We start from the raw sequence: 21,191 nt of genomic DNA, 5'->3' as shown, positions 1-21,191 counted from the left end.
CTGTCTCTGTCTGTCCATCCGTCCGTCCGTCTATCCATCTGTCTGTCTGTCCGTCTGTCCGTCCATCTATCTATCTAATCTATCTGTCTGTCTGTCTGTCTATCTACCTATCTATCCGTCCATCTGTCCGTCCATGTATCTATCTATCTATCTATCTATCTATCTATCTATCTATCTATCTATCTATCTATCTATCTATCTATCTATCTATCTATCTATCTATCTATCTATCTATCTATCTATCTATCTATCTATCTATCTATCTATCCTGCCCGTCTAGACCAAAGATCTACTTCTGGGCGGTTTACCAATTTAAAAAACAATAAAACCAAAAAAAGTATCTTATAGATCCAAGGTGGCGAAAGTACAGTATAAGAAATTAAGATGGTATGACAACCGTTCCAGTATTTGAAGAGTGCTATCGTATCTCCCTGCTCAGTCTTCCTTCCTCAAGGCTAAAAACGCCCAATTCTTCCAGCCTTTCCTCCACAGAAAGAGAATTCCATAGCATAGCGGCCCCCAACCCTCTTGGTTTTTTTCCCCCAGTGAATCAGCTGGCAGTCAAGAGGGGACCAACCAGGGTGGAGAGTTGACCACAGCTGCCTCTGTGAGATCAAAGGAAAGGTTTTTAAAACAAGAATTTAGCAAGATTATTATTTCAGCTGGGACCATATAGTGTGAATGTCCAGATCTCTGTCCATCTCGCTCTATGTATGTATTCGTTGCATACGTTCCTCAGCTTCTTTCCAAGAATGTGACCTTTTCTCGTCGCAATGCAAGGAAAAAAAAAAACATTTCGCAGTAAATAAAACCAGGATCAAACTGTAAAAGCATTTAACTTTTTTTAAAAAAAATCTCAGTGTGAATTTCACACATGGGAAGTGATTGCTTACACAGAGCTTATGAAAATGAGGGCTGTTATTTTCTATTTTTTTTAAAGCACAAACTACTTCTGTCAGATTGCTACTGCCAGCATCGCCAGGATGGTGACTGGGAGATTTGTGGTCATTCTTGTCTTTTTTAAAAAATGAATTTTTCAAAGTTCTGGGGAGATGTTTGGCAGGAAATGACAGCCACAACTCCAGCTGCATTAGACCCATTGTTTCAAAGTGTCTTATATATCAGATTTGTTGTTGTTTAGTCATATAGTCGTATCTGACTCTTCGTGACCCTATGGACCAGAGCACACCAGGCCCTCCTGTCTTCCGCTGCCTCCTGGAGTTCGGTCAAATTCATGTTGGTCACTTCGATGACACTTTCCAACCATCTCATCCTCTGTCATCCCCTTCTCCTCTTGCCGTCACACTTTCCCAACATCAGGGTCTTTTCCAGGGAGTCTTCTCTTCTCATGAGATGGCCAAAGTACTGGAGCCTCAGCTTCAGGATCTGTCCTTCCAGTGGGCACTCAGGGTTGGATAGGTTTGCTTATTCAGATAGTTATCTGTATCAGATAGTATACCCCAAATCTGTATCAGATAGTATACCTCCTTGCCTTATTGCTGGCCCTTTCTGACTCCCTCTGAGAGGACAGTGATCAAATTCACCCTTGGCCCCACTTAATGGGCAATGACTGGGGAGAAGAGATGGGAATTTGCAAAATTTTCAGCTGGGGATCCTGACGATGCTCGGTGGCCTCGGTGGCGCGGCTGTTCGCTGTCGCGTCCACTTTCCCGGTCCACCTTATGAGCTGGCCATGGCTTTGTGCCAGAGACATGCCTGCCCCGTCTGTCGAAGCAGGGTGCGTCTCTTGGTATTTCCTCAGTTATTCTTTTGCATTTCCCTTCCCCGCTATTAATAGATTCCAAACCTGTCTAAATCACATCACCAAAGGGAGGAGGAAGTGTTCATCTCGATAAGGAAGCGGCCTGGGACAGAGGAGTGGACTCCGTGGCAGGAACTTGTGAAAGACTCGGATATGTGCGGAAAAGGCAGGGCAGGGAGGGTTTGTCTTTTTTCTATTTAATTTAGGTCCTCCCTCTGTGTTGGTTGATGGATTGGGTCTTAGATAGATAAAGTTAACCACTGTTTATTATCACCCTCGCCCTGGAGAGATTCACATCTTTCAGCCCACGTTCCGAGTTTTCGCCCTGACTGTCCGTCGGGAAATGGACAGCCGACCTAATGGCCGGGCCACTACTCTGGGTGACTTACAATAAAAATATTCACAACAGAAACTAAGATTCAATAATAAACCATTTATTATTAGTAGTAGTAGTAGTACAGTGGTGCCTTGCTTGACGACATTAATTCGTTCCAGCGAAATCGCTGTAAAGCGAAAATGTCGATCGAAATAAAAAAAACCCATTGAAATGCATTGAAAACCATTCAGTGCGTTCCAATGGGCTGAATACCTGCTCGTCCAGCAAAGATCCTCCATACGGTGGCCATTTTCTGGTGCCTGTTAAGCAAAAAAGCCTTCCTAAAAACAGCGGGGAGCCATTTTCTTCAGCCAGCGGCCATTTTGAAACCCGACGATCAGCTGTTTGCTGATCGTCATAAAGTGAAAATCGGTTCCTGAAGCAGGGAACCGATCATCGTTAAATGAAAAAAAACCATTTAAACCATCGTATTGCGATCACAAAAGCGATCGCAAAAACCTGATCGTACAGCAATTTGCTCGTTAATCGAGAGAATCATTAAGCGAGGCACCACTGTAGTAGTAGTAGTAGTAGTAGCAGCAGCAGCAGCAGCAGCAGCAGCAGCATTAGTAGCAGCAGTAGTAGTAGTAGCAAGATCCCAAACCATTTAGGGCTTTGAATTTCAATCATAGCATCTTGAACTTTGCCAGGGAGGCCCCTGACAGCTAGTGAAATAGGGTTGCATATTGATGTTCTGATACCAGCCAAATGCACTGACATCTTGCACTTGCTGCAGCTTCCAAACCGCCTTCAAGCGAAGCCCCATATAGAGAACATTGCAGTAGACCATCTTCAACCTACTAGTGCATGAACCAATGTCATCAGGGACTTCTTGTCGAGTTGGGGCGGAGGTATGTGATCTGCCACAGTTGAAAGAAGGCAGACCATGCGACAGCCAAGATCTGATTCTCCATAGAGAGCGTTGGGTCCAGGAATACACCAGGTTTAAGAACCTGATCCTTCAGGGGGAGTGTGACCCCATCTAGAGCGGGTCAAAGGCCTCCTAGTCAATCTGGGTTGCCACCCAATAACAGGATGCCCGTCTTGCCAGGATTCAATTTTAGCCTGTTAGCTCTTGTCCACTCCATAACCTCAAGCAGGCAGCATTCCAGGGTTTGCACAGCTTCATATACCGAGAAGTGGAGACAGAGTTGCGTGTCATCAGCCTATTGATGACAATGTACTCTGCACACTTTTGTAGACTACTATACCCAGTTGCTAGTTGGGTGGACACTGGGAGTTGTAATTCGGAATCGGGCAGGAGGTCAGCCTAGGAATTGTAGTTTGCTAAAACAGCGGCTGGTGAGTTCCGGGTTCTGTAGTCCAAAAATATCATGTTTCCAAATTCTTGCTTCTTGTGTTCTTATCATTTCTCCTTCCGATTTTAAGTTCTATTTGGGAGAGGGTTTGTTCCCATGGTGTGGATTCAGAAGCTGCTATCCTGTATAAGAACAACCCTTGCTTCCAAGGGGCAGCTGTTCCAAGGTCGATTTGTTCTACCTCCCCTTATTTATCCGGGTTGATTCGCATCTCAGCTCCCCACCACAGCTGCTCGCCAGAGACCTGTAACCTCTTTTTTTCCCCCAAGATCAAAAGAAAGAGTGCTCTTATACTGCAAAGGGCCAAGTTTCGCCAGAGGTCACCCTCTGAGATTTTTGCTTTGAGTATCTGGAACAAGTGGGAGTGTGGAATGAGCAAGTTACCCGTATTTTTCTGTGTATAAGACACCCCCATGTATAAAATGCTCCCCCACTTTTCTAACCCGAAATTAAGAAATCTAAGTGGGGCTTAGCAAATGTAGGGTAAAAAGGATCAAAGTGCTGTAAGATGGCTTTGATCCCTGCTTTCTCCCTTTGTGCTAAGCCCCACGCGGCTTAGCAAAAGGAGGGGGAAAGGGATCAGAGCAATTCCACAACTGCACGGTCATTTTGATCCCTTTCCCCCTTATACAGCCACGGGATTACTTTGATCCTTTCACCCCTCCTTTTGCTAAGCCCCATGGGACTTAGCAAGCAGAGGGGAAAGCAGGGATCAAAGCGATCCTGCAGCACTTTGATCCCTGCTTTCCTTTTGCTAAGGCTCAGCAAGTGGAGGGGGAAGCAGGGATCAAAGCCTTGCAGGATCACTTTGTTCCCTGCTTTCCCCTCCACTTGTGTTTTTTCTCCTCAGCTTATTTCCATGTATAAGATGGCCCTCAATTTTTAGTCTAAAGATTTTAGGTAAAAGTATAGTCTTATACACGAAAAATATGGTAAGTTTCAGAGTTGGCAGGGTGTCAGCTTCCGGACGATAAAGCCCTTGCGGTTTAGAGATCCTGACCATTGCAGTCCCATCTTCTCTGAAAGGAAGCAGGTTGGAGAAGATGGAGTGCCAGCCGTTTCAAAGATTTACCCAATTGTTTGGGTCTCTTTTAGGGGCTAGCAGCACAACGGTGGCCGGTGAGGCAACGAGCACGACCCTAACCACGGCAAGTCCAACTACCCGAGCAAAGTCATCGGAGGCTGCACCTGCTCCTACATCCGGCGCGGGCATCGCCGGGAGCTCTCCGTCAGTGACAAAGACAACGGCGAAAGCTTCTTCTGCCACCACCGTCAGCCCCGTGGTGACGAAGGGCTCTGATGCCACAACTCCAAAAGGAACGACACCAAGTTTGGGAACCCCCTCACCATTGCCGTCAGGGGCTCGACTGACCACTGCCAAGCCGACCACTCCACCTGTAACAGGTGCAAGTACTCAGCGCACAGGAGCCACCACGGTGCGGGTGACGCCCCCAGTTGTGACACCTTTGACTCGGTCGAGCACAGTGAGTTCAGAAGGCCCGGCCCGATCCACTTCCTCCAGCTCGGATGCGTCAGGAAAGGCGACGGGGACTTCTCCGACGCCAAAGGAAACATCGCCGTCGGTTGCCCCAACAGGTGCTGAGCTTTTACACTTGAATGTAGTGTCCTGAGAAACTGCACTTCCGTTTCCTGTGGTGAGGTCCAGAGGGTGGCCGGTTGCCTTCCACCAGCCCTGTTGCTGCCCTCGGATGTGGGAAACTGAGGCCGGTTTATATCCCAGAGTCAGACCCCCATGATGTACGACCGGTTCCTTGTGATTAGGAGAGGACATTTGTTATGAGAAGGTCTGATGGCCAGTGGGCTGGCTCTGATTTGTGATTGGTCATCAGGAAATAAGCACACACTTCATTTCCAAGTCCAGTGGCTCAGACCTGAAGGTCTGCCTGCATCATGTCTCTGGAAGAGCAACAGGTTTCCAGTTTTCCTGCAATATCCAGTTTGACCGTGGCACTCATATGCATCGGAATAAGGCATTGGACTTCAAAGGAGATAGAGTAAATTGTAACAGTTCAAATTTCATTTAGGAGATGTGTTGGTATCTGCTCGCAGACATGTAGGTGTGCCACAGGTGCATGCATGTTACTTCTTTGGGTTAATAAACATGTAAACAAAACTAGCATATAAAAGAAGCAGGTCCATAAGAGAAATCAGCCCATCCGTCTTCCTATCTACATGCAAGCAGTTTTAAAGAAACAAATTTTAAATATGGTTTTTCACTGCGGCTTAGCCAGCTTGCAGTGGTTTTGCAATTTTAAATGCCAGTGGAGTCATTGTTCATGAACTGCAAGTGCAAAATTGCAATTGGAGACAGCTGTTTAAAACAAAAACAAACAAAAAAATACTTCGTGATGGGCAGGGAGTGTGTGTGGCACGCCAGGATCCCCCAGTGTGGCCAGTTCCGGAAGCTGTTCAACTCTTCCTAAGGGACATGTTAGCTTTGGATTAACCCTCCCTCCTCCGCCCCCTAAAAAATGGGGAGGCAGGAAAGCGTCAATCCCCTTCCATGCACTGATCCCATTCATTATTTTTATTCTCCATCTCATTGGACGCAACCTGCATTTTAAAAAAATATATATAGGCCTCCAAGTTAGGATCAAAGAGGCCTTGAAGGTCACCTATATTTTCGCCGTGCATCTCGAACCCGCCCTATTGATGTTTGGGGCCTTGTTGGGGTGAGGCCAATAGAAGATATTTCGGAATACTGATCTGTGCATTTTCCTTCTCTTCTCCCCCTCTGATCTTTTTCCGAAGCATCCCACACCCCTACGACGACGGCAGTCCACGCAACGTCAGGGGAAGGGGTCCCTGCTGTCCTTCCGGGGAGTGACGCTCCTGGAAACGTGACGATGACGAGAGTGACCCCAGGTGGGGCGGTTGTGACCACCGCCCCGAAGCGGGGGCACACGTCGCCCGAGGGAGCAATACCGACCCCTGTGACAACCCCGGGGGGAACCCAAGGCAGTACCCCTCCTCCACCACCTCCGCCTGCTTTTTCGACCACCTCGGATTTGACCCGGAGGACCTCCGCGACCACTCTTCCGGAGCCACACTTAACCTCGTCTCCTCTTGGCGGAAGCAAGCAGGGTTTATGTGCCGCCCACACCAAGGTAAGCAGACAGCCAGAGCGCGGTAGCCCCCCAAAATACCAGGGGGGTCAATGTTCATGAAACCTGCAGAGGGTCACAGGGGGCAGCTGGCTAGGCTGGGGGCTGGAGGGGTGGGCGCCTGTCGACCTCGGGCAGCCTCCATGGCTCTTGTGGCATCCAACCCCAGAAACTCTCACCCCCCACCCTAGCGCCAGAGAAAAATGCATTGACGTAGAAAGAAAAATGCTGTTTTCCACTCCAGGAAGCTTCTAGGAGCAGCTGGATTTCGATGATTGGAAAGAAGGCTCCGTCAAGCTAAAAATGGCAAATCAGAAAAGTCATGATCTATTTCTAGTTTGGGGGGGTCTGGCATGTGCACGCAGGCACACACACACACACACACACACACACACACACACACACAAACTACCGCACACCATGTTTGGCCATGCTGAACCTAATTCAACTCACAGGTAGGTGCTGGAAGCAACAACACCAAAAATGTCTATCAGATCAGCCAGAGTTAAACCTTCTGCCCCAGGTTAGGTTTACAATTTGCTGTAAGAGTAATATATATGTATCTTCAAACCAACCCTGTGAGGTTGGAAAGGTTGAGAGAAAGATAGTGAGCATGCATGTTCATATTTTATGCCAGTCTGTCTGATCTTCCTCTCTCATATCTTTTTTCTTTTGCTGATGGGTACTGCTTTTGCTGAAATGCAGTGGATTAGATCCAATCAATTTGTGTGTGCGTGTGTGTGTGTGTGTGTGTGCGTGCGTGCGTGTATGCATACTTTTGCTGAAATGCAGTGGATTAGATCCAATATATATATATCTGATATATATCCAATATATAGCCCTGATCTAGGCTATATATATTGGATCTAATCCACTGCATTTCAGCAAAAGTAGCACCCATCATAAAAAAAGAAAAGAAAAAGATAAGATAGAGGATCAGACAGACGTGCGCCTAGAGTGGACGAGTCGCCCAGATAGGCGGGGTATAAATAAATAAATAAATAAATAAATAAATAAATAAATAAATAAATAAATAAATAAATAAATAAATAAATAAATAAATAAATAAATAAATAAAACAACAACAACAACAACAACAATAACAACAACAACAACAATAACAATAATAATAATAATAATAATAATAATAATAATAATAATAATAATAATAATAATAATAATAATAATAATAATAATAATAATAATAATAATAATAATATGAACATGCACACTCACTATCTTTCTCTCAACCTGGCCAACCTCACAGGGTTGGTTTGAGGATCAAATGAGGAACTGAAGAGCCACAGAGCCCTGATTTCCGTAAGTGGAGGGCTGAGTATAAGTGAAACAACAATAGCAGCATTAAAAAATAATCTCATCCTTTCAGCACCAGCAAGCATGGCTGAAGTTTGGGGATGGTGGGAGTTGTAGTCCAGAACTGTGTTCTGAAGGGTCGCTTGGCGAGTGAAGAAAAGTCTTGACCATTTGCCAGGAGGGGTTGAAGCCAAATGATGGAACCTGCAGGTTTCTAGGCTGGGATGGAGAAGCTATGGTCCCCCTGAAATGTTAACTGGACTACAAGTCTTATTCTTAATCTAGGACAGAGGTAATAGACAGTGAAAACTTGCATGACCTGGAGAGCCACACATTCTGGAAGCCCTGATCTACACTTTGTTTTATTGGAAGATGGGACCCCGTTTTTCAAAGGGAACTGACTTTTATGTGCCTGACACGTAGATGCCCCCTTTCTCTCCCCCCCCCCAGATCATCTGTGAGAGCGTCAGACCGTCTGAATACCAGGGAATCCTTTTGACCATGAATGAATCTAGAACCTGCGTAAGTACATCAGAAAAGTGCTAAATGTGCTCTTGCTTGTTTCACTAACAACCTTCTTGTAAAAAAAAAGGCTTTGTAATTCTTCATCTAGTTGTTTGGGTAGCTCTGTGGTTCAGGTGTCTGACTGCAGAGCGAGAGGTTGGGAGTTCGATTCCCCCATGGAGCCTCCTGGGAGAAGAGCCAGCCTGGGTAGCCTTGGGCCAGCTGCACCGTCCCAAGGTTGCCCCTAGAGGAAGGGAAGGGTAACACATCTCTGAATATAAGTCAGAATGTACTTGACAGTGCATCATTATTCCCAATTCTTAATCTATTTTCACAATTTCTGCTTTATATATTACCTGGCTTGTGTGGCCGCATGGCTTAGAGACAACATTGCTGATATCCCATGCCCATCATGCACAGGTGAAGGAGGAAGCGTCTTGAGAACCACATCTCGGAAAGATCTCCTGTGTCGGTCGTCTTCAGGTTTTCTCTAGTGCTCGAATCCGAGCATTGAGAGTATTTTGCGAGTGCTGTCTCAGTGGTCTTTACAACAACCCTGTAAAGTTGACCAGCTCTAATATCACCATCTTGCAGATGGGGGGGACTGAGGGTTAAATTCCACATTAGTCCTACCTGGAGTAGAGTCACCAAAATCAATGGAACTTCAGTTAGAGACTCTCTAACTCAGAAAAACACAATAGGTGGGAAAGTGACATACAGTGGCACCTTGACTTAAGAACTTAACCTGCATTGGGACTGCGTTCTTAAGTTGAAACTTTCTTAAGTTGAAGCACCATTTCCCATAGGAATGCATTGAAAATTGATCAATGCGTTCTGAGGGAAGAGAAAAGGTAAAAAGGTAGGGGGAAAGGGCTGGAAATTCGAATTTCCCGCCCTTTTCCCCTGCCTTTTTTCGTTCGTAGGTCGAGGCGCCGTTCCAAAGTCGTTTCCAATTTTTGTGAATGGAGCCATTCGTACGTCGAAATGTTCGTAGATAGGGACGTTCGTAAGTTGAGGTCCCACTGTGTTCTCCATCATCTAAAAACAAGGATGGGGATCCTGTAACACAACTAACCCAGGCTGTTCCTGTGAGGTACAAGCTCCCCGGAGTCCTTCTCACCCAAAACATAGCAGTGCCTAAACTTGAAAACTTCTGGAAACAACAGTTGCGTCTTCAAAGAAGGTTCAGGCTCCCCCTTCCGCTTTGTTTTGACCCCCACCCACCCTGCAAAGTGGTTTTAAAAATACTGGGAATTGCCTCCCAGCCGTTAACAGTTCCATTTTTGGGAGACGACATGTTTCGGCAAAATTTCCTGCTCCAGATCTCTGGAGACGGATGTCCTTTAAGAAGCTTCTAAAAACATTTTTATTCCGTCAGGCCTTTCAGCGTCTGAAAACTTAAGATCCTGAAGAGCACCCGCCTTTGACCCAATTGCCGCCTGTTTTCAGTTCCGTTTTCAATGTTTATTATTCAGTTCCATTGGTTAATTTAATTTAATGCACTTGATGTTGCCACATTTGTTGTTGTTACTGTCTATGAACCGCCCAGAGTGACCCTTGGTCCGTTGGTTGGTGTAAAAATCAAACAAACGAACAGACGCAAACAAATGAATCAAGACCCAACGAATGGGAGGATTGGGTGTCGGTGTCTGTCCCCTTTCTTGGGTCCCCCCCATACGATGGTCTCTTTTCCCCACTGGGTTTTACTCGCTCATCTTCCAGTTCTGCTCAAAGATCAGAAGAAAGTCCAGATGAAGGAAGGAAAGAGCTATGGGGAAAGAGCTAAGCACCGCTTCATCAAATAAGAGAATAACTGAACTGAAAGGGGCCTCTAAGTGCCCAACCCCCTGATCAAGGCTGGAATTCAAATCAACGCATATCTGACAGTGGGCGGTCCAATTTTCTCTTGAAGGCCTCCAGTGTTGGAGCGCTCACCACCTCTCCCTTGAGGTCATGGGTTTCGTTGTTGTACTGCTCTAACAGTTGGGAAGTTTTTCTTGGTACAGTGGTGCCTCTTTTAATGACGATAATCCATTCCAGGTAAATCGCCGTTAAGCAAAAACATTGTAAAGCGAAAATAAAAGCCCCATTGAAACGCATTGAAACCCGTCCAATGCGTTCCAATGGGGTAAAAGCTCACCGTCCAGCGAAGATCCTCCATACGGCAGCCATTTTCGCTGCCTGTATAGCGAGGAATCCGACCCTAAGCACAGCGGGGAGCCATTTTAAGGACACAGCAACCATTTTGAAAACCCGACGACCAGCTGTTTTTGATCGTCGTAAAGCGAAAATCGGTCCTGAAGCAGGGAACTGATCATCGCTAAGCAAAATTCCCCCATTTAGACCACCATTTTGCGATCACAAAAAAGATCGTCGTAAAGCGGATTTGCCATAATGTGGGGCAATCGTTAAGCGAGGCACCACTGTATTCAGTTTAAATCTGGCTTCCGGTAGTTTGAGCCCATTATGACATGTCCCGCACTCTGAAATGACCAAGAATAGAGCCTGCCCTTCTTCTATATGGCCATCTTTCAAGTCTTTGAAAAGTGCTCTCCTATCTCCCCTCAGTCTTCTTTTCTCCAGGTTAAACCTGCCTAGTTCTTTCCGTCTTTCCTCCTAGGGCATGGTTTCCAGCCCCCTGATCCTCCTCTGAACTTGCTCCAGGTCTTCTGCTAGCTGGCTCTCGTGTTGCAGAGCCGCGCGCTGCTTTACTGTCGCCCAGCAAACGTGTTACTTTGCTGACATGACTTATTAATTCCCACCTTTAAAGTTGTGCGACCCTCTGATGATTCTCGTTGTGTCAGGAAAGCGGAGCGGGTGGATTCATGGTGTGTTAACTTACAAGCCTGATGCAAAACCTAACAAAGGGAGGCCACCCTCACCCGTTGGATTTGATTCATGACCTGCTGGGGGTGAAAGGAGGACGGGTATTGTTGCTTTTCCCTTCCTCTCCGGCTGCCTCCTCCATTTCTCTCTCTCTCTCTCTCACCCAGGACCACATCTGGGTGGTGCTCCGTTTGTTGATTCGAGGAGCATGACTTCATCCCCGGGGTGGAATGTCAGTTTTTGATTCCTGCCAGTGTGGGAATAAGATTAGGTCAGAGTGCCTGTTAAGTTTAGCCAAAGAATGTGGAAGGCTTCAAAGGCCGTACGGGGAGGAGACAGAAGCAAGAGGGGAACTCGTCAAGCCGACGGGAATGCTGTTATCAGAGCGGGTGTCATCCAGTCCGGCTGGAAGCGGACCTGGCGCGCTTGTTAGCGGTTTTCCCTTGGCATGCATGCAAGAAAATTTTCCTTCGAGAACAACCTTTCCCTCTCGACTTGAAATTCAGATTTTTCAGAAGAAATTTTGCATATTGAAAAAGTAAAACAGACACACTCCGTCCTCGCTGTGTTGTGTTTCAGGGGTAACCAATGTCAACATCTTCTGTTCCTCTAAGAATACTCTCCAGATTCCCTCCTGCCTTCTTTCCGTCTTCCTGCAATGTCCCTGGCAGGGCGCTCTGTATAGGACGACCCGAAGTGATAAAGCAAACATGGAAATAACAGGGGGCAGGTTGACGTAGCCCTTTGCAACTAGACTTTTGAGGGTAACAAGGATGTAAGGAAGTTACTTTTGCAAAAGTACCGTAAGGAGTAAGAACAAAGTTACTTTATTGGTAGTGAATAAGATTTTCCAGTTTCTTCAGAAAGGTGGTTTTTAAGTGGCCCTTTAAAGCATGGTTTACAGCAGGGATGGGTGACTTCCAGAAGTGTCGAGGCTGGGTGCAAGTGTGCGCAGACACACATATGTGTGCACACACCCATCTAGGCCTGGGAGGTCCACCCCTGCTCCTGTGCCCTCAAACCGAACCCCATCCCAAATATTTCTCAGTTGTTTAAAGCTGAAAAACCCTTTGGTGCCTTCTAATGGCGAAAAGTTTAAAGAAGGAAAAACTTAAGAAATATGAGGGAATAAGGGTACTTTTTGAACAAGTTTTAATTTATTTTATTTTATGGAATGATGCTGAGTACATTTCGAGGTGACATGTGGAACTTTGTCCAATCCTTGTTTTTCCTGGTTTGTCCAACCCTGGTTTATCCTGGTTTGTCCAACCCTGTTTTATCTAACCCTGGTTTGTCCAACCCTGGTTTGTCCTGGTTTGTCCAACCCTGGTTTATCCTGGTTTGTCCAACCCTGGATTATAGACTTTTGGACAGAAATTATGCAAATCCTATGGCATTCTCATATCAGTCAGTGCCAATAAGAGTGGAATGTGAGGAATAAGTCAGGCCACGAATTACCTTTTTTTGGCATTCCTTTGAATAACAGTAACCAGTTATTTTATTGATTTAATGTTCCACTTTGTATATCGCTCTAGAGTATGCATGCTCTTTGAGTGGTTTACAACCCGCCCCACTCCCCCCATAATAAGAAATGGTGAAAGTAAGTAAATTAATGTGAGTGAATAAAGTAATGAAAATCTCTTTTCATGAATTGCTGGATAGCTCAGTGGATTAGGTCTCTGGCTGGGGAGCCAGAGGTTGGGATTTCGATTTCCGCCTGGGCCTTCCTCGATGAGGACTGGACTAGATGACCCAGACGGTCCCTTCCTGCTCTTCTGCAGTTCTAAGCTCTTAAAGAGTACATTTTCCAAGCAGTGATGCTGATTGGCACGGGCAAGTCATATAGTAATTATTTTGTAAGAGAGCCTTGCCAACTTTGCCCTCCTCTGAACTTGTTCCAATTTGTCAGCATCCTTCTTGAAGTGCAGTGTCCAGAACTGGACACAGTAACTCAAAATGAGGCCTAACCAGTGCTGAATAGAGAGGAACAAGTAACTTGTGGGATTTGGATGCTATACTTCTGTTAAAATAATAATAATAATAATAATAATAATAATAATAATAATAATAATAATAATAATAATAATAATAATAATAATAATAATAATAATAATAGCAGCAGCAGCATTGGCCTTTTTTGTAGCCTACATGGCTCATATTTAGCTTGCTAATCAGGATCTCATGGGGCACTTTGTCAAAAGCTTTGCTGAAGTCAAGATATATTATGTCTACAGCATTCCCTCTGTCTATTCGAGAGATGACCTGATCAAAAATGAGATCAAGTTAGTTTGGCAGGATTTGTTCTTGACAAATCCATGATGGCTTATCGTTATTGCTGCATGGTTTTCTAGGTGCTTGCACAATGGCCGCTTTAAAATCTGTTCCAGAATTTTGCCTGGGATTGATGTCAGGCTGACTGGCCTGTAGTTCCCAGGTTCCTCTTTTTTGAAGATAGGGACAACATTGGCCCTCCTCCAGTCCTCTGGCATCTCCCCCATTTCCCATGATTTCAAGAAAATAATGAACAGCGGTCCTGAGATTTCTTCAGCCAGTTCCTTCAGTACTCTTGGATGCAGTTCATCCGTCCCTGGAGATTTGAACTCGTTCAAGGTAATAAGGCATTGGTTGCTGTGGGTTTTTCGAGCTCTTTGGCCATGTTCTGAGGTTGTTCTTCCTAACGTTTTGCCAGTCTCTGTGGCCGGCATCTTCAGAGGACAGCACTCTGTGCTCTGGTGTAGTTGGCTTGGGAGTGGAATATTTATGGCTGTGAGATAGGCTGGGTGATTAGTGTGTCTTGTTGTGGGTGTATTGTGATAAGGAGGAGAGATTATATGTCACTGTGATTGATGGGTGTCATTAACTGGTCTTTTGTGTGTAGTGATCCCTGGTCCTTGTGGCTAGGTAGAGTTCGTTGACCTTTTGCACACTGTATTTTTGAAAGCTGGGAGCCAAGTTTTGTTGAGTTTCAAACTTTCCTCTTTTTTGTTGAAGTTCTGCTGGTGCTTATGGATTTCAATGGCTTCCCTGTGCAGTCTGACGTAGTGATTGCTGGTGTTGTCCAGTACTACTGTGTTTTGAAATAGAATTTCATGTCCAGCTTGATTTAGAGCATGTTCAGCTACTGCTGATTTTTTGGGGTGTTTTAGTCTGCACTGTCTCTCATGTTCTTTGATTCTAGTGTGGATGCTTCGTTTTGTGGTTCCAATATATACCTGGCCACAACTGCAAGGTATCCGGTATACTCCTGCAGTGGTGAGGGGTCCCTTCTGTCCTTTGCTGACCATAACATTTGTTGTATTTTGTGGTGGGCTTGAATACTGTTTGTAGGTTGTGTTTTTTCAAAAGTTTCCCCATGCGGTCCGTGACCCCTTTGATGTATGGCAGAACAGTGGTACCTCGCTTAACGATTTTAATTGGTTCCAAAAAATTCATTGCTATGGGAAAACATTGCTAAGCGAAACGCGTTTTCCCATAGAGATGCATTGAAAACCGGATAATCCGTTCCAATAGGAACGGATTGCCGTCCTTAAGCAAAAATCACCATAGGAAACATCACTAAGGGAAACGCGGTTCCCCCATTGGAATGCATTGAAACCTTTTCAATGTATTTCAATGGGGGAGAAAAAAATCACCAAAATTTCAAAAAGAGTCAGAATGAAGCCAAATTTGGTTAACAAAGGGTTTATTAAGTGTACTAACGATTTCAAGCACGCTAAAACATTTTAAAACAATTTAACACCTTTTAAAAATAGCAAAAACGGAGCTGTCAAAAACATCGCTAAGCGAAACAGGGGGACCTAAACTGTCATCGCTAAGCGAAGCAAGGTCCCGAACATCACTATGCTAAATTCCCCCATTGGAAACATCGCTAAACGGAGCGCAAGATCACTTCTAAAACCTCATTGCTAAGCGAATACATTGTTAAACGAGGCAATCGCTAAGCGAGGCACCACTGAAATTTGTTTGTGGGTGGCTGTTTTTCTTCTTCAGTTCGGTGTTGTTTTCTTGGTTTCATGGCTCTTGTGATTTCATTTTTGGAGTAGCTATTTGCCTGTCGGGCCAAATTCAAACCATCTGAATTGGATATAAAGGAGATGAGTTGATGTGTTTTTATGAAATTTAACGCTGAAAACAGCACCTGGCCAAGTGCAGCAATGTTGAACTTGGACTAGCAAGATCTGGATTCAGGTCTCCAATCATCTATGAGTCTATGATACCCCTTTTCCAAAAAAAGAAAAAAGAAAAAGAAACCCAAACCATCAAGTCTTTTTTTAAAAGAAGGCATTTTCAGATGTACTTTTAGAAGGAGCTGAAAGATTGCCCACCATTCAAGAGAAGCCTTTTAAGCAGCAGGACGTGGTACCCCTGAACATGTGCAGAGTGCTTCTCTTCACCAGTCCACCCTCCCTAAGGAGAACCAGCAATCCTTCTGCTGCCCCGGCATGTCTGCTCATTCCTAGCCACCCACCCCATGCCCATCTTCACCCCTTTCCTCTAACATAGGTTTTGTTTCCCTGCTACGGACACAAATCGGATTTGCGGTCCAGATTTTGCAGTGAGAAATCCATCTTTTATCAGAATATCATCTGGAAGGGTGTGTGTGAGGGCAACACACAAAACCCACTTTATTCTCAGAGAGAGCTTGCTTTTTCTTGGTGGCCCACCCCGCCCTCTCCTTCGGACAATCGGTCCGAACAATGTGGCCAAACCCCCCCTCCCCGTCCACTCCTGAGGACTGCACTTTCCTTTGGGACCACTCCTTTATCCTGTCCCTTCCCTCAGCACCTCCCAGTGCCTGCAGATGTTTAGACAAGCCTGGGTGGATTCGGAGATGGCGATCCCACCCACCCCCTCCGGGAACAGAAAGTGCGCGCGGAAAGGAACGCAGCGTCCCGTTTGGGTTAGGCTCATTCAAAGGTTCAACCTTGGGTGAAAGGGAAGGGGGAATCCCGAGATGATGCTCTCTTTTTAAAACTGAGGAAAAGTGGCACTTTAAAAAAACGGACTTTTATTTGGCAAAAGGGCTTCAGTGGACTTTGCCCAAATCTCTAGAGAGGCTGCAGTTTAGGACACCTTTGGATAGGCAACGCTTTCAGCTCTGTTGGTTTTGTAGCTGAAGACAAATGGGGCTTTTTGTGGTTTAGTCGTTAAGCTGATCAGCTGTTTTAAAATCGTAATTTAGCAAAGAATCGGTTCCTGAAGCAGGGAACCGATCATCGTAAAGCGAATTTTCCCCATTTAAACATTGTTTAATGATCGCAATAGCAATTGCAAAAACCACATTGTAAAGTGGATTCATTGTGGAGCGGGGTAATCGTCAAGCGGGGAACTACTGTAATTAAAATCATCCTCATAGGTGGTTATCATAAGGTAGACTTCCACAACGGGGTCAGTTCTGGATGTGTTGGACGACCTCTCCCATCACCTAAGACCACGTGACCCATGGAATTGTAGTCCACAACCTGTGAAGGGCACCGGCATTGGAAAAAGTCACTATAAGGATTAAAAATGGAGTGCACAAGAAGCACCTTGAATTAAACTGGTGATAATGATAATTGTAGAAAGTTTACAGGCAGCTAGAGTTTGCTGGAAATTACCTTTTGGACTGAAACCCCCAGCGTAGCCACTGGGGATTTGCGAATTCTCATCAAGTACTATGTTATAGTTCAGATTCGGAATGTTTTGATCCCCTAGGTGTGTGGGTGTGTGGATTCTGGGAGTTGTCGTTCCCAAAAAGTAACTTTCCTCAAGCTCTAGAAACAAGCCTGTTTATCATCTGGAGCATCTCGAGACTGTAGTCATAATCTAAGCTTTGAACACGCTCTCTGAGGAAGAGAAGGGAGCAACCCGTTCATTGTGATCAGACCTTGTGCCCACACCCTCTTGTGCTTTTTTTATGAGGGTGTGTGTGTGTGTGTGTAGAATGTGTCCTTTGTGTGCGGGAGGGCGAAGCGGACCCACCCTGGATCGGCGACAGGGCCCTGCGGGAGTTGCTATTCCTGTAACTCAGATAAAGAGTAGCACAAACGCCATTGAGGAGACACTACGCTGGCCTGATCTGGCTTGTGATTTTAAGAGGCCATGGCTTTTTGGCTAGTCACCCTGTCTCTTGACTGTGCCATCTATAGAGGAGAGAGAGAGGTAGTGTAGGAGATATATAGAGGTATTTAAAAATGGCCAGTCCTCCTCTCGCACTGGGAAATAGTTCTTCCTCAAAGCTGTTCCTAAGACAATGCGCTAGAGCATGGACACCCATGAGTCCATAAATAAGACCTCGAATGGAGAGAAGCATCTAAGGGATGGCTATAGTTGCTGTAGCTGCCCTGGAATGACGCTTCTCAGCTGTATTAGCGCCCTCCCTCTCACCCATCCACAACTGGCTTCTTCTTGCAGAACAAGACATTCTTGTCTTCTGCTGTTTCTCCAAGATGGTGAACAGGAGGAGGATAAAGGAGATAAAGAGGTTTCTCGCCTGACATATGTGGCAGCTGTCAGAACTGAGAGTGGCTAAGCCACCCAGAGGGTTCTCTGCACATCAAGAGTCATTCTCGGTTTCTGTGCGAGCCAATGCTTCTCTGCTTTTGGAGGAATACACCATCGACATTATCTTCATGTTGGGACAGGGTTCTAGGTGCTTCTACGTTATGTGTACCCAGTGGATATTCTCCAAGGCTACGGTCAAGCTATTGTGGGTGTCTACGGTGGCTCTTTCGAGATCTTGTTAAGGATCACAATGTCCGTGGAGATCCACCCCTGACTATTACAAGTTGTTCTCTTTTTTCTCTACAGGAGAGCTTAGAGAACATTGCTCTGAAGGACTCTCTCATGAACATCTTCTGCAAAGCCGTGAAACCCAACTTCAACCAGAGCCGGGATGTGTGTACAGCAAATATGGCTCCCGTCGCTGGCCACCCTCAAAAACTGGCAGTCCTTAGCATATCTGTGACGTGTAGGTACTGAGCACAGCTCCAAGAGATGATTAGACTAGAATGAGGAAGCTTCACATCTCTGCTATGCTGTCCCATACTGTGGAAGGCCCATACATTCCACCTCCCACCGACCCCCCAAATCTAGGAGAGCTGTCAAGATTTCCAAACCAGGCATACGCCAGACCTGAGAATAGGGCCGGCACTACCGTTGGGGAGAAGGAGGCAAGCGAAAAGAAAAAGCCCATTGAAGTGCATTGAAACCGGTTCAGTGCGTTCCAATGGGCTAAATACCTCAACATCCAGCAAAGATCTTTCATAGGGCCGCCATTTTCGGTGCCTGTAAAGTGAAGAATCTGTCCTGAAAACACAGTGGGGAGCCATTTTGCACAGCGAGCGGCCATTTTAGAGCCGCCAATCAGCTGTTTCAAAATTGTCATTTAGCGAAAAATCGGTTCCTGAAGCAGGGAACTGATCATCTTTAAGCAAATTTTTACCATTAAAACATTTTGCGATCGCAAAACGATCGCAAAAACTTCACCATCAAGTGGTTTTGTCATTTAACGAGGTAATCGTTAAGTGAGGCACCACTGTATGCCCTTCCCTTGCTGACTAATCTGGCACTTGTTCCTCAGCTTCATTGCTCCTTAAGATCTGGTCACTGGGCATGAAGCTTGTGATTCAGCACTATGACTAGGAGGTGCAGAGATGAGAGAAGTTACTTCTTTGGCCAGAAACAGTAATTTTCCCCACCTCTGAGTTGTAGTGGGAGCTGGGAGGTGAACACCATCAGTGTTGTTTTTTCCTGAGCCCCCAAACATGTTTATTAAGAAGTAGAGATGGGGGCTTTATATTCATACCCCAGGGGATACAGATACGAAGTTCGGCACCACAAGTGTGGCCGGGGTGGTCCATTCCTTGCCCCCGCCCAGAACCAACCCGGTCTACTCATTGGGTTCCTCCCAGCACGCACGTCCATCAGCGGTGACATCACCCCAATCGCGCATGTAATCCTACTGGCGCTTCCTCAGCCGACCGCTCAGCAGCTGAGCGGGGAAGTTTCGTCCTTCTGCCTTCACAGAGGAGATACGAATACAAAGCTCCCGTCTCTGTTTAGAAGACAGTTCAGAATTCGTGACTCATGGCCGGAGACATCTCCTTGTGTGCAAACTCCTTCCCGCAGTGAGAGGCATACTTGCGTTCTCAGATAGCAAGGCGCTCTGCACATGCTCTGAGAGACTCTCCTTATTATTGCACTGTAATATTTTCCGCGGCTACAGTCAAGGTCTCGTGAGTGTCTATATTGTCGATTTAGAGATCCTGGCCCAGCTATAGAATCAGCATAATTGTAACTGGCTGAAGACAATGGATATAATCACATAATGTGCCTTTCAGCAGTAAACAACAGAATGTACCCTCTCAAATTAAACACTAATGTTTGCCTCTGCATGAAATTTGCTGTGTGTGTTTGTAAAATGGAAACAGCCAGAACTCAGAGTTTTGTTTAACTGCCACCCGGCCAGCTATGCCCTTTCCCAGATAACTCTTCTCTTCTCCTACACACATGCCCGATTTCCCCCATTCTTTCCTCGGCCACAGACCATCAGCATGATGTAGCTTCTGAGCATGTTCAGTCTGTCTAAATAAATTTTGTACTTCTGCATGCATACCTAATCTGATGGCTTTCTGCAGTGTCTGTATTTTGGCTACCATCCTGTTGACATTCAGTATCTTAGTTCATTCTTGGAGGGATGGTTAAAACTAACCTAAGGGTATGGCCCAGACTCTAAAAAAAATTACTTTTGTGAACTACAGATTCTGTGATTTGTCATTCACAAAAGGTCCCCCCCCCGCCGCCGGTACTGTGCCCATGCTAACAACCTGTGAGAAATTCACGAAATGTTGTAGCCATAAGAAAATGAACAGAAAGTGGGGCTGAATTTATTTGACTTTTTTTTTTTTTTGCATTGCATTAAAAGCCTCTGGGACAGAAGGATTTGTATCTTCAGTTGAATTCACTGAAATAATAGTGTTTCTCTTCTCCCGGCTTCCCCTTTCCCCTTTGTTTACTTGAATTAGTATGTTTGCTGGGCGAGGAATTATCTGAATCTCTGGCCGTGAAGAAGGCAGAACTGGAAAAGGTAAGGACAGAAAACACTTCGGAGAACTTCGTTCCTTAAGTTTTGGATTACAACTCCCGTCCGCCTTGCCAAACATGTCCAATGTAAGGGGCAGAGAGAGCTGGTATTCTTTTGGCCAATTCAGGTTATGAAAGTGGATCTTATTCAGGCATAGCTCAGTAGGTTAAGGTCTCTGGCTGTGGAGCGAAGGGTTGGGAGTTTGAATCCCTCACTGGGCCTCCTTGAAAGTAGCTGGACTCAGTGACCCCTCACGTCCCTTCCAGCTGTGCAGTTCTAAGATAATTTTTAGTAATATTCTATTGTGATCATCAGAAATGTTCTAGTGAACAGACGAAAGAAAGCTTTCCCAAACTTGGTTTCCTCTCTTTTGGCCTATCCATCATCCTTCACTACTTGCCCTTCTGGCTTAGGGGTGCTGGATGTTGGCAGGCCAATCCATCGGGAGCAGCGCGCACTGAGGAAAACTGGTTCTGTAGGGATTTGCGGCTCAGTTGCTCAACTTCAGAGATCCCAAATCCCATCTTGGCCCTTGGTCGTTGCCTGAAACGGCCAGCCCATCCTTCAACATTCCCATCCGTTGTGAAGGCAACGGACGCACAACATGTGTGAAGGCCAGGTTTGCCTGAAACACAGTGTTTTCTCCCGTAAGATCCTGTCTGTCGTGATCTACTTTGAACAGAAGTGAGACAGGCCTTTTATGCGGTGATGTTGTGGATCGGGCAGAACTTGGGACGGTTAACAAACTGAAAGCAGGAAAAGAAAAAGGAGGAGAAGGGGAAATATTGTGAGACGTTAAAGAATAACAGATTTGTTTCAATGAGAGTTTTCTGCGCACGTTGAAATCTGCTTCGTCAAATGCAAAATAATGCGCAAGAATATTTGGTCTTAGTAACTCTCC

The 21,191-nt window shown here is 45.6% G+C and overlaps 1 protein-coding gene across 2 annotated transcripts in view; it reads left to right on the top strand.

The window, feature by feature from the left end:
* The window catches only part of PODXL (podocalyxin like), a 75,554-nt gene that overhangs the window by 45,621 nt on the left and 8,742 nt on the right, over window positions 1-21,191 (top strand). For both annotated transcript variants that reach the window (XM_073002486.2, XM_073002485.2), the window contains exons 2-6: window positions 4,553-5,053; window positions 6,230-6,585; window positions 8,347-8,418; window positions 18,016-18,175; window positions 20,232-20,293. In XM_073002486.2, the coding sequence (XP_072858587.2) occupies window positions 4,553-5,053; window positions 6,230-6,585; window positions 8,347-8,418; window positions 18,016-18,175; window positions 20,232-20,293 (1,151 nt within the window). The remainder of the gene's footprint in view (window positions 1-4,552; window positions 5,054-6,229; window positions 6,586-8,346; window positions 8,419-18,015; window positions 18,176-20,231; window positions 20,294-21,191) is intronic.

This window comes from Pogona vitticeps, chromosome 5, assembly GCF_051106095.1.
Source record: "Pogona vitticeps strain Pit_001003342236 chromosome 5, PviZW2.1, whole genome shotgun sequence".
In the NCBI taxonomy this organism is placed as follows: Eukaryota; Metazoa; Chordata; class Lepidosauria; order Squamata; family Agamidae; genus Pogona; species Pogona vitticeps.
Note: the sequence above shows the minus strand (reverse complement) of the source record. Positions and strands in the feature narration are given on the sequence as shown.